This window comes from Panthera tigris, chromosome C2 (assembly GCF_018350195.1).
Source record: "Panthera tigris isolate Pti1 chromosome C2, P.tigris_Pti1_mat1.1, whole genome shotgun sequence".
NCBI classification, from domain to species: Eukaryota; Metazoa; Chordata; class Mammalia; order Carnivora; family Felidae; genus Panthera; species Panthera tigris.
In genome coordinates, this window is record NC_056668.1 from 18,178,677 (window position 1) to 18,192,505 (window position 13,829).

At 38.1% G+C, this 13,829-nt stretch overlaps 1 protein-coding gene across 1 annotated transcript; it reads left to right on the forward strand.

The window, feature by feature from the left end:
* The first annotated feature begins 2,698 nt into the window (after positions 1-2,698).
* Positions 2,699-3,027, forward strand: LOC102961724 (ribosomal biogenesis factor-like). Its single transcript, XM_015543292.2, has one exon. The coding sequence runs from the start codon at positions 2,708-2,710 to the stop codon at positions 3,005-3,007; it is 300 nt and encodes a 99-aa protein (XP_015398778.2). The 5' UTR covers positions 2,699-2,707; the 3' UTR covers positions 3,008-3,027.
* Positions 3,028-13,829: the final 10,802 nt, after the last annotated feature.

Sequence of the window (13,829 nt, forward strand, 5' to 3'; positions counted from 1 at the left end):
AAGTGCCATTTTTATCAAATTATATCAAGGTACATACAATAGGCCTGATTTATGACTGTTGATATTGACTTGATCACCTGGCTGAAGTAGTGTTAGGCTTTTCCACTGTAAAGTTACTTTTTCCTCCTTTCTATACAGGGAAGTAACTCTGTGCAGCCTACTCTTAAGAGTGGTTAGTTACGTTCCTCGTCCCCAAAGTGGAATATCTACATAGATTATTTGGAATTCTTCTGCATGGGAAATTTGTCTCTTCTCTACCTTTCAAATGTGTTCAGCCATTTATTTATATCAATATGGGCTAATGGATAGTTATTTTATAATTTGGATTATAATCCAATACTACTTTATTGATTTCACTGCTCAAATTGTTCTTGTGTTTGCTATATGAAACTTTTGCAATTGGATACAGTTCTCCTTTGACACATCCCCCTCAATATAGTTTTTTTTTTATTTTTTTAGCACTTTATTGCTTTCTGATACTAAAAGATGCTCATGACTCATGTTTTAGATCTCCTGTGCCAGTCCTAGAATCATCCAGTTCTCCAAGGGCCCTGGTTCCCTTTACTGGAGAATAGTATTAGAAACCAAGATCTCCTCCCACTGGTCAGAGTGGCTAACATTAACAACTCAGGAAACAACAGATGTAGGTGAGGATGTGGAGAAACGGGAACCCTCTTGCACTGTTGGTGGGAATGCAAACTGGTGCAGCTGCTCTGGAAAACAGTATGGAGATTCCTCAAAAAATTAAAAATAGAACTACCCTACAACCCAGCAATAGCACTGCTAGGAATTTACCCAAGGGATACAGGAGTGCTGATGCATAGGGGCACACGTACCCCAATTTTTATAGCAGCGCTTTCAACAATAGCCAAGTTGTAGAAAGAGCCTAAATACCCATCAACTGATGAATGGATAAAGAAGATGTGGTTTATATACACAATGGAATATTACTTGGCAATGAGATCCTGCCATTTGTAATAACGTGGATGGAACTAGAGGGTATTATGCTGAGTGAAATAAGTAAGTCAGAGAAAGACAGATACATGTTTTCACTCATATGTGAACTTGAGAAACTTAACAGAAGACCATGGGGGAAGAGGAGGGAAAAAAAAGTTTCAAACAGAGGGAGGCAAACCATAAGAGACTCTTAAATACAGAGAACAAAATGAGGATTGATGGGGGCTTGGGGGAGAGGGGGAAATAGGTGATGGGCATTGAGGAGGGCACTTGTTGGGATGAGCACTGGATGTTGTATGTAAACAATGAATCACAGGACTCTACCCCTGAAGCCAAGAGCACACTGTATACACCATATGTTAGCTAACTTGACAATAAAATTATATTTTAAAAAAAGAAAAGAAAAGAAAAAAGACACCAAGATCTGGGGTTGTCTAAGTGGCTCAGTCAATTAAGCTACTGGCTCTTGATTTTGGCTCAGGTCATTATCTCCTGGTTCATAGGACAAAGCCCTGCCTCAGGCTCTGCATTGACAGTGTGGAACTTTCTTGGGATTCTCGCTTTCCCTCCCCTTCCCCTTGCTCAAGCTCTCTCCCTCTGTCTCTCAAAATAAACAAAAAAAAAAAAAAAAAAAGAAAGAAAGAAACCAAGATCTGAGTGGTAGGTATGCTCATTGTTACTAGGGTGTTGTGTCTTTTAAGTCCTGTAAGCTAACAGGACCCCTCTTGGACTTTACACCTTGCCTGAGTCACACAGTCTGGCCACTGAAGACATCAGAGTTCCTGACCCAGGATCTAGATTACTTTTAAGGTTCCTTCCAACTTGAATAGACTTGTTAGGATTCTGTCAAGGAAAGGAAAGGTACTCATGGTTCCAAATTGAAATGCAAGAAATGAAGATAAGCAGATCCAAGACAATCTTTCTGTGGGCTCTAACCAATCAAGCACATACTCCCCTGGGTTCATTCTTTATGAAGACTCTGACATACATTTCTTCATTTATTTACATTTTACCCTAGTTCAGATCTGTCTCATCTCCACAGGACTTCCTAATGCAAGGTGTCCCAACTTTAACACTACGAATATTTTAGGCTGGATCATTCTTTGTTGTGAAGGGCTGTCCAGCGCATTGTAGGATGTGCATCTGGGGTGTCTACCCACTAGATACCAGAAGCGCCGCCATCCATTTTGGTATGACAACTAAAATTATCTCCAGACGTCACCAAATGTTCTCTAGGGGGCCCAAGCACCCTGGGACAAGAACCAATGCCCTAATATGAAAAGTTAAAATTTCAGAACCTGTTGCCACATCCTTCTGCCACCACAGTCCATCTGCCTGCCTAGACAGATACGTTCCCTGGCAATGGAGCCTGTACCTGTGAACTCAGGGTTCTCATTTTCCTACGCTACCTTGGCCAATGACTGAAACAGCTCTGGCTGTGAAAAGCTCATCGTCTCTATCCTTTTGGTGTTTGTCAGACGGAACCTTGAGCTCTTATCTCTTCGCGTGAATGCTTCCATCTCCACATCTAACCTGCGAACACTTCAAAGTCAATGACTATAATCTGAGATCCTCTTTATCTCCAGCGTGTTTAGGAATGGCCATACTATATAACTTGGTTCATCGATCTTTATTTCAACTCTTTACATTAAGGCATCTCAGTACATCGGAAGAGTTTCTTAAAAACATCAGTAGGCGTGCAGATGACATCGCTTGGAGTTTGACGTGCTGCACGAGGTTATCGAAGACCATGGCCAAGAGCAAACTAAGAGGACAGAGGTCCAGAAATGTATTTCACATAGCCAGCCAAAAAAACGTTAAGACTAAAAACAAAGCAAAACCAGTTACCACTAATCTTAAGATAAACATTGTGAATGATGAAAACGTTAACAGAGTGAATAAAGCTTTTGTAGATACACAAAAGGAACTTGCACATTGCTCCAAAGGACTCTCCCTTGAGCCTCTGCAGAAACAGCTGATTCCTCAGCAGTGTCGTGAAAACGAATCAGTTAATGTTGATGAAGCGACAAGATTGATGGCTCAATTGTAATACACCGGTGATACATCAAATACCCCAAGAAGACCAATACATTAAATGCTTTATACAAAAAAAAATCAGTAATGATTGGGAACAAGAGTAAAGCAAGTTTATCTTCTTTGTCAGTTAACAATATTACTTTAATGGAGTAAGAAGCTTTTATTGTTCTGGATCCCTACTCGAAAATTTATAAGGCGCATCGGGGGAATTATGTTTTCCCCCAACTGATGTTGGAGCTCTTCTACAACCTTTACCCCTTGGTTAGGGTAAATTTTTTGTAACTATGAGACTAGGGGAGCAGAATTTTGAAAAAGATGAAAATTCATTTTTTATCTTGTTTCTTTATACTCTGGCCTATACTTCAGTGATGACATCATGTCTATACACAGTGGATGTATTTTCCGGTCTTCCCAACACCTTTACCTGCTTCTGCCAACAGCATTCCCTGACCTCCGTTAGGAAAACACACCTCCTCACTCAAGATATGACTTTGAAGGTTGAAGTCTCAGTCCTTTTCTTTCAACCACATAGAGCGGACACATGGATATGGCCCATCAGTCATCTTGCGGTAAAGCAAGAACTCCTTCTCACAAATTGGTCCTTCAAGGTTATTCAAAACTAAGCCCTGTCCTTCTGCTTTTTGTTGCTAATTGGGGGAAGGTATACCTAGGACTGCTGTAGACTTCCTCCTACTTTCAATAGTTGGAAAGAATGCAGCTAAAACAGAAAGAAGCATAGGTGGTCACAGATGTGCCCCCAATTCGATGTCTGCCCCCATCTTCAGTGATACGTCTCAATATCTGTGGTAGATTCTACTATTGTTCACAGTGATCTGTTGCCCTCTCTGTGAAAAGGCTCTGGGTCCTCCTATGGTCATGTCACATGCAGAATATCTCTTTGGGGGAGGATTGGCCATGTGGCTTGTTTAAAATGATAAAATACCAGCAGAGGAAATTTATGATACAGCCACACGGAAACTGGTTGTATGATTATTTTTTTCTTCTTCCACAAGACTGAGACAGGGGCTGGAGACAGGAGACCTTTCAGCCCAGGTCCCAGAACGGGAAGGTATAGAGAACGCAGCCACACCAGAAGGTAACATGAACGACACACAAAACCTTTGTTATTGTACAACAAAACCTCCTTCTAATAAATCTGTATCTGTCTTTCTGTCTCTCTCTCCTCTGTCTCTATATCTCTTTCTATATCTCTCTCTCCCAGGAGACAGTTCCACCAGGTTTCTATACCTGTGACTAGAAGCATTCTAATTACCCCATGACGAACACTGTTTATTCCATGACTAATACATACAATTTAGCATCACATTTATACAGCAAATTACCAAAGTCAACATGTGTGACAAGTATACATTAAGCTAGTCTATTTCAGAAATGACTATTTCAATGTCTAATAAAAAATTATTTTCAACATTAAACATATGCTCCTAGATAAGTTTTCATGGCCACCTTAATTTGTTCTAACACTCATATTTACATCATAGCTAGTGTTTGTTTTAAGCCTCTCATCGTCATATACAATACTTATAATTTTCACTTCCTTTAATAATTCTTTCAATGGGGGCGCCTGAGTGGCTCAGTCCGTTAAATGTCTGACTTCGGCTCAGGTCATGATCTCACAGCTGGTGAGTTTGAACCCCGCGTCGGGCTCTGTGCTGACAGCTCAGAGCCTGGAGCCTGCTTCAGATTCTGTGTCTCCCTCTCTCTCTGACCCCCCCCCCCCCCGGTTCATGCTCTGTCTCTCTCTGTCTCCAAAATAAATAAACGTTAAAAAAAAATGTAAAAAATAAACAAACATTAAAAAAATTTTTTTAATAATTCTTTCAATGTATTTTCACTATAAATGCTTCTTTTTACAGCTTAATCAATTTAATTAGCTCTTAAGAATTGTTAAATTTACTTTGGATGTGCAATATTGTTCGTTTTAGGTTAAAATTAAAATACATCAACATTTTCACATATGTCTAGATATATAGTAAAAGGATGAAACTTCTCTATTTCTGTTAGCTCATGTATTACAGACTACTAGTGCATAGCTGTACCTGCTTCTCTTCCTTCCTATAAAAACCAGATGACCTCTTCCCCCCCAGTAGTCCCGCAGTTACAGCTAAAGGACTAGCCCCAGTTCAGTGGTTTTGAAACAAGAGCAATTTTCTTCCCAACCTCCCCCAACCACCAGGGAACATTTAATAATGTCTGGAGATACCTTTGGTTATCACAGCCACAGTCAGTGCTTATTGGCATCTAGGGTGAAGAGCCCAGGGATGCTGGGATCCTACCAAGCACAGCACAGCCCCCCAACAACAAACAACTATTCAGCCCCAAATGCCAAAAGTCAAAGTGGAGAAACCCTGTTCTAAGCAATGAAATTTAAGTGTAAGTACTGCAGGTCATTTCCAGACTGTGGCCTTCAAGAGCCTGTCTTCCCTTTAAGAAGCAACTACGGAAGTCATGTGTTGAAATGGACGTGCTACAAGAAGCCAATGGCCTGGCTTTCTGAGTCATCACATAGAGAGAAACTACCCTGGAGAATTGCCTGAACCTTAACAGTCTTTGTGTAACTATTACATAAAACCCTTGTCGTCCTTAACCTTTGTTGCATGTCTTAAACTGGATTTCAGGGCTAACTTGTTACCACAGCATAATCCATCCTAGCCTGACTAGTAAATCTAGTTTCACAAATTGTCACTTATGTGCACATAAGGTACCACGTTCTTAAAATGGCAGCTCATAGTATATGCACAGCATCAAGCACCTTTCGAATATAACTTATTTTTAAAGCAGACATCTTTTATTATTCCAGTCATTGATACATGCTGAAGACAGAGATGGCATTATTCAAGCAAAAACAGGATTCGAAGGATGTATATTAAAGACCAGTTGGTAGTACACTCAATAATCTTCAGAATGTAGAACATCATTGGGTGCATAGGAAAGAGATCACCCAAGTCTGCAACTGAAACTGAGAAGCTGTAAGTTCCAGGGAGTGTACAATGTTTGGGTCCAAAAGTCATAAGAATATAAAACAAGAAATTTGAAAATGATTTTTTTTCCTCAGCAGAGTAGATACCACGCTGCATTTCACAGCTGCCTAGCTACAGCAAGTTGATGTATGTTCACAACACAGTGGATGGTGGTTTAGGAAGGGAATCCAATAAAATCAGTGCTGGAGCCAAGAACAAGATCCAAGGAAAATGCCTCTAGTTAATCACTCCAATAACTCCCCATGTGTGCCCGAGAAGGGCTCACTTCCCAATCAGTCTTACTATAGATTATTGAAAATAGCCAAGAGAACTGGTATAAGGCTAAGGCCCCCCAAATTTTAACTCAAGGCAAAACTACCTATTTTTTATACTTTCCATTTTTTTCCCTTCTCAGTGAAAGATGTAATAAAAATTTGTAAAAATTCAATTCATGCTTCGGAGTCTTTAATGGCCATCCCGTTGGGAGACCTAGGTGTTGTGTGAAAAGGAACAAAAGGAAATAAGAAATGTGGGTCCTACTATAACTCCTCCAGCGTGCAAAATACTGACAAGCTCCAAAATGGTGATACATGCAGCAAATGGGTATTGACTTCAGGTTTTCCCAGTGGAAATAGTCTACTGCCAAGGAGGCAATTAAAACCAGAACTCATATCTACCATTTTTAAAAATCTGAAATTAGGGGCACCTGGCTGGCTCAGTAGGTGAAGCATCCGACTCTTGATTTTGGCCCAGGTCATGATCTCACTGTTTGTGAGATTAAGCCCCACATCAGGCTCCATGCTGACAGTGTGGAGCCTGCTTGGGATTCTCTCTCTCCCTCTTTCTCTGCCCCTTTCCTGCTTGTGTGCACTCTTTCTCTCTCTCAAAATACATAAATAAACATTTTAAAAAATAAAATAAAAATCCAAAATAATTTCTATAGGTGCATATTCCACGGCTAGAGACCATTTTGATATAAGCAAAGGAAAAAAAATGCCTTGCCAGATAATTTTGACCTTGTGATACTGCTCATTTCTCTAATACAGTCCTGTGGAAGTGAGACTGCATGATGTTCTGGAAGGAACACCTGACTAGTAGTTCTGTGATTCAAATTCTGATACTAAAGAACTTTAAAAACTCCAGACTAGTTATGCAAATATTGCTGAACCTCAGACTCCACCACAAAACACAAGGACCTCACCATTACCTGGACAGGAGAAGAGGAGAAGTCCACATTTGAGATGACTGAATATTCTACTCGTTGTAGACATAAGAAAACAATTAATGTACTTTGTTCAGGGTCATGCAGAGAAGTCGGCCTATTTCACACAGGTATGACTTCTCAAGAAGGTTCAATCCAAAACATGGGATGGACCGAGGGGGGCATCAGCGACAACGCTGGTTCCCAATAATGTTAAGCGAGGGACGAAAGTCAAGTAGCTAGTAGTATAGGAAGGCTAATATAGCATCATGAATGAAACGTCAGGGCCTTGGCCTCACAGGGTTGGGTTCCAGACACTACAGGAGACAGAAGCACTAAAGATACAGAGATGCAAACCTAACCCTCGATCTGGGCTACCTAACCCTCAAAAGAGGGATGCACAGGTTATCCAAGCACAAAGATGACCAGAATAGTGTCTATAATAACTATATTACACTACAGCACCCTGGTGTTACTAAAACTGCCAACTTACTCCCCACCCTAGTCAGAACTGGTTTCAAGACCAGAAATCAGAGATGTTCATTTCTACTCACTTCAGAGTCAGGGAAAGGCAATGACTGAAAAAAGTATGAAAAATGAGTACATTTAGCTCCTGAAATCTTTTTTTGTTTATCTTACACTACAAAAAAATGTGTCTATAGTTTCCCTGAAAGTGCTAATGCAATCTCCTTCTAATCCAAAGGCTTTTCAATAAGTAAGCATTCCAGCACTGTGGATAAATGGAGTCAGTATTATAATTTCATAATGACAGTACAGAAGAAATTAGAAATTCAAAGGTTACAAATAAGAGAAAATATACTCAGTTGCTTAGAATTGTTACGTAGTCAGAAACCAGAATAAATATTGAAATCAGTTTGTTAGAAGTATAAAATAATTTATCATTGAGTGTAACATGTTATATTACATAACCTTTATTTTCTGACTGCATTTAAATTGTATCCAGCCGAGCCTTTGCTAGACTGTGAAGATGGGTAATACATATTCTTCTTCTTTATAACTTTTCCAGTTACGTGACTCATAGTAGGTACTTCTTCAGTTAGTGTTTTCCAAAGCAATACATTCAAACCAAGGCTGTGACATTAATGAAAAACATTAGCTTTATGATCTCAAGTTTGACAGCACGTTTACCACACTGAAAACTGTGGCTATTTTACCCAGATGATTGATCAATAAAGCAATAATATTTTTTAACAAGAACAAAACCCCCTGAGGTTTCACGAATTCAGTCCTAATTTATCTATAGGGAAAGTCACGGTGATTCTAACTCCAAAATACAGTTATCACACTGCAACCGTAGACCTTCATGCAATTGACTGGAGTTGGGTAATAGTTGTCCCTTTTAACTAAGCATGAGCTCAGTTTCCCATGATCACAACTGCTTCTTAACTCTGAGGTCTGCTATTTGCTTTCTGTCACTCCATTTGAGTAGTTAAACTCAGCCTGCCCAGTCCCTGTGGGCATTTCAGTTTGCCCCTGCTGTTTAGCCTTGACCAAAGAAAGGTGCTGCTTTATCTTCTCATCCCTCTCGATACCTCTAACATCTCCTGCAAAGCTCTGGAAAGGACACATGGAGCTGTGATTAAGGTGAAGGGCGCTCACACAGCAGCCAGACCGACCGTCCTCAGCCCACAACACCAGTGGGAACAACTACTGCCCTCAAGACCTCAAAATCATCCTTTTTTTTTAACACTTCACATGCAAATATCCATGAGGCCCATACGTTACGTTTGAATGCCCGTAGTGATTTCCACTATGTATTCTTAAAATGCCAAGCATATCAAGAACCAGTTGTTCTGTTGTTTTATATCCCACCATTTTTAAAGGCAAAAACATAAGGCAATTTTCTTGGTATCATGATGTGATCATTATTTACCAGAACTTCACAGGCTATGTATGTAGTTGTCCAACCAAACTCAACGATGAGATCTTTAGAAAGAGAGATAACAGGCCATTGAAGATATACTGTTTTTGCTGAAGGTCTCTAGTCCTTCACCAAGTTCATTTTTCTGAATGCCCACTTTCTCCTTCAGTGGCTTTGATTAAAATTCTGGAAACAGATGCAACTTGCTAGTAATATAGTAGGCAAATGTAAAGCAGGCCATATTAATCTGCCACTAAGCTTTAAATATTCCTTCTCTTGTCTCATACAAAAGGAGCCTCATCCACCATGTATTTTCATTCCTCCAGCTCCTTTCAGGTTATTGATCTTTGTATTATTTCTGCAAGCACATGGCAAGGTTTTATGGGTATGAATTAAATCTATGATGCACAGAGGCTGCTCTACTCAGCTGAATATGTCTTTAATGCACTTCGAAGTGAATCTTAAAAAAAATCCTCATTAAGAGTGTTTCCCATTATAACTTCTAAAGTTACTTGATAGCCTTATGCAGTTTTACAACATGCACTAAATATAAATGAAGAGCAAATAAAAATAAATATTACACATCAGGAATGCTCATAAAACCACTGTGCAATTGTTCTGTCCTCGATGCAAGCCCAAGAAAGTAGCACCTAAAATCCTGATTTTAATGTTCTATACTTTCTGTTAAAACCTTATGACTGTTCCTTAGATAAGGCCATATGCTTCAAGCCAACATTAGGCAATTTCTCTTTCTCTCCCCGTTAAAACAACAAAACAACACCAAAAAATCCAGAAGCTAAGTAAATCTTAGCTTTAGGTTTTTAGTATCAACTTTTTAAAATTAGGATGATAAAGCATTTTAATATTAAAAGCAAATTATTTATTCCTCAGGGATTTATTTTTCATAATATATAATACTAAATGTTCTAAACACATTATTTTATCCAGTAGATACGTCTGTTGCCCCAGGGCAAAGATACACACCATGATATTCTAACAACCAAAACCAGTTTATTTTCTTATCACTTACAATGGTTTTATTCGATAATAGCATTTATGATGTGTTAAGAAAATAAACCAAGAACAACTTGAGAGAAAAATATAGAACAGTCTCTACAGAGATCACAAAATACAGCTGAATGAAAAATATAAATCTGAGTAGTTGGGACGCTCCAACACTAATCTTGGGTATTCAACTTCATATAAATCATTTATTCTCTCATTAATCACTATCATTAATATTATTACCATACACATTAATTAATATTACATGTTAACATATTACTATAGATGTTCCTATAATATTAATAATATAGTAATTGTATTAATGTGAACTGATATTTGATAAACAATGAATCTGTAGAGATATATAACTTATGTATGTATCCAAAAGATTGTGCATTCTGATAACAGATGACATAACAATGGCTTTATAATCAAAAATTATTTGGGGGACTACAATTAAGATAGAAAAACTGAAGAACCAGAGTCAAAATCTACAATGTATACAAAGATGAACACATTATGCGTCAAGATTTAAAGCTCTCTGAGAATAAATCGATGCACAGAAAAGTTAAATTCTGACCATGAAGGAGTGACTATTTCTGCTCGTGATTGCCCAAGTAAAAATAGAAAGGTATTTTCAATTAAAAAAAGGAAAAAAATAATGAGCAAAAGCCTTAAAAAGGCATTTTATGAAAGAGGCTATCAACATAGCCGATAAGCACATCAAAAGATGCTCAACATCATTACCCAATAGGGAAGTGCAAATTAAAATCCAAAATAAAATACCTCTAACTGCCTACCTAAATGGCAAAAACTAAAAAGGCTAATAATTCTAAGTATTGGCAAGGATATAAAACAAGTGAAATTTTCATACACTGACAGTGGGAGTATAAATTGATATAATAACTTTGGAATGGTACTTGATAGTAACTATTGAAACTAAATACATGCCTACTATGGCCAATAATTCCACTCTTACATATATTTCCAAGAAAAACAAGTGAGTATGTCTACTAAAAAATAAGACAAGAATTCTTAACAACTTTCTTCATGATCACCAAAAACTAACAATCCAAATGTTCATTAATAGTAGAATAAATCAATATTTTTGAGAACTATTCACTCGCCTAGGAGTTAAAAAAGAAAAAGAACTATTGCTTAATACAATTAACATGAATGATTTTTATGGATATAATCATGAACAAAATGACTCAATAAAATGACAACCTGTGTTTTTATAAAATTAGTTTAAATTAAAAAAAAAATTTTTTTAATGTTTTTATTTATTTTTGAGACAGAGAGAGACAGAGCATGAGCAGGCGAGGGGCAGAGAGGAGGGAGACACAGAATCAGAAGCAGGCTCCAGGCTCTGAGCTGTCAGCACAGAGCCTGACACGGGGCTCGAACTCACGGACCGTGAGATCATGACCTGAGCTGAAGTCGGATGCTTCACTGACTTATCTGAGTTCTTCTTTCAGTAGAGAGCATGAGATGAACATTCCTGATGGCTTGTGTTCTTCCCTCTTACCCGGCATGAACCATCAACAACAATGGGTCATTTGTTTTCTTCAGCATATTGTGCTCTGCCTGTATGATGTGTGTGTTGATTTCTTGAGCTGCCGTAATAAAATAGCAGACATGTATTCCCTCACAGTTCTAGAGACCAGAAGTCCAAAATCAAGATGTCAGTAGGGTTGCACTTCCTCAAAAGTCTCCAGGGGAGAAGTGTGCCTTGTCTCTTCTAGCTTCCGGTGGCTGTAAATGTCCTTGACTTGTGGCCTGTGTCACTCCCATCTCTGCTTCTGTCTTCCACTGGCCTTCTCTGGGTCTCTGTGTATTTTCTTCTGCCACAAGAACACTTGTCATTGGATTTAGGCTCACCCAGACAACTTAGAATGATCTTACCTAACGACCTTTAACTTCATTACATCTTCCAAGACCCTTTCTCCAAATAAGGTCATATTCACAGGTTCTAGGTATTAGGATATGGACATATCTTTTGAGGGGGCACCATTCCACTACAATGTGTATGGATTAAAATGAATGCGGAGCGCCTGCGTGGCTCAGTCGGTTGGGCGTCCAACTTCAGCTCAGGTCACCATCTCGCGGTCTGTGAGTTCGAGCCCCGCGTCGGGCTCTGGGCTGATGGCTCAGAGCCTGGAGCCTGCTTCCGATTCTGTGTCTCCCAATCTCTCTGCCCCTCCCCCGTTCATGCTCTGTCTCTCTCTGTCTCAAAAATAAATAAACGTTAAAAAAAAATTTTAAATGAATGCAACTCCCCATTATAGTAAAATTAAGATAATATCATGTGTAACCTCTATCCAGTTAATAACAATAAAAGTGTATGTTTGCTTCATGTTTTCCAGATGTAAAAAGTTTTGATTTTTTCAATCTGATTTGACCATTATAATCGGACTCATTTAATAATTTAAAAGGAGAGATTGACTGTGGTAACAAGAATATATTTACTCATCACCTCCTCATTTATTTAAATAATAGGAACCCTATTAGCAGGATATAGTATTCAAAGTTTTAGTTCATAAGAGAAAATTGGTTTGAGTCCATTATAAAGGGGAGTATGGCACTTAACTCTTAGCTCACTGCCTAAGGAAAGACTTTGAAGTTACTTCAACAGGAACATCTATGGAATAGGATGGCATGTGACAGAGGACAAAATTCTTCAGGTAAAACTTCCTGAGAAACAAGTTAAACAAGCAAACATAGAAATGTTGCACTAAAAGTATAAAATTGGTCCTTAACTAAATCAAGAAGCCCTGTTTTCTGCTTTCTTCTTTTATGGTTGCTAATTTTGCCCACCTTAGACCAGAATAATATATTATTTCCTATAATATAATACATTTACTTTTCAAATGTCAAACATTATACTTACAATTTTAGAAATATCAATGTCTTACAAATATGCATTGTTTCTTTTCTTTCCCAAACTGTTACAAATATGCATACTTTATATGTGCTCTGTACGTGTACTACATATGTTCTTTTTAAAAACAAATTCGCTACCATAATTAAGTAACTGAATTCACATTAGTGAATATTGAGCAACTGTTTATACAAAACAAACATTCTACTATTAAAAAAATCCTATAAGTAATTCATGGAAATTATATATTTAAAATGCAATTCCATTTAAAATTTTTTGATTTTCATACAACTGTTTATCTATGCATAGGATGAGACTCATCTTGTTACTTATTTAAAATGCAGTGGTTATTACATTGTAAGAAACAACTTTGGCTTTCATGAACAGTGTAAGTAATTATCTCAAACCAAATATCCTTAACTACTCTTTTGTCCTCTCAAACTTGAGAAGAGAATTTTAATTTGCTAAATAGCTGCACAGAAATGGAGAATGGCCTTTTATTGTTGTGCAAAAGACCAGCTTCTATGAAAACTGCTAAGAAGCATTTTCCTGCAACAGGATATTATGAGGTGTAAACTTAAAAAGGCTTTTCTATCACCAATATTGAAACCGGGCAGATGTCTGCCGCATATGCCACATCTGCATTAAGAGGCAGATTTCCCGAACTGGTGACTATTGGGAACATTTTAGATGATAGCACAAGATACTCATTGATTATTTTGCAAATGAAAATTTTAGTCCCCTTGACAATTTTGGTGGTGTTTTGGAAGATGGCCTTTAAAATGGAAAGTACAAGGCAAATAGCAAACCAGATTCAAGACCATAAAGGAAATTAGCAGAAGCTGAAGGCTACACATTTTATAGTAGCCAGTAGCTGGGTCCTAT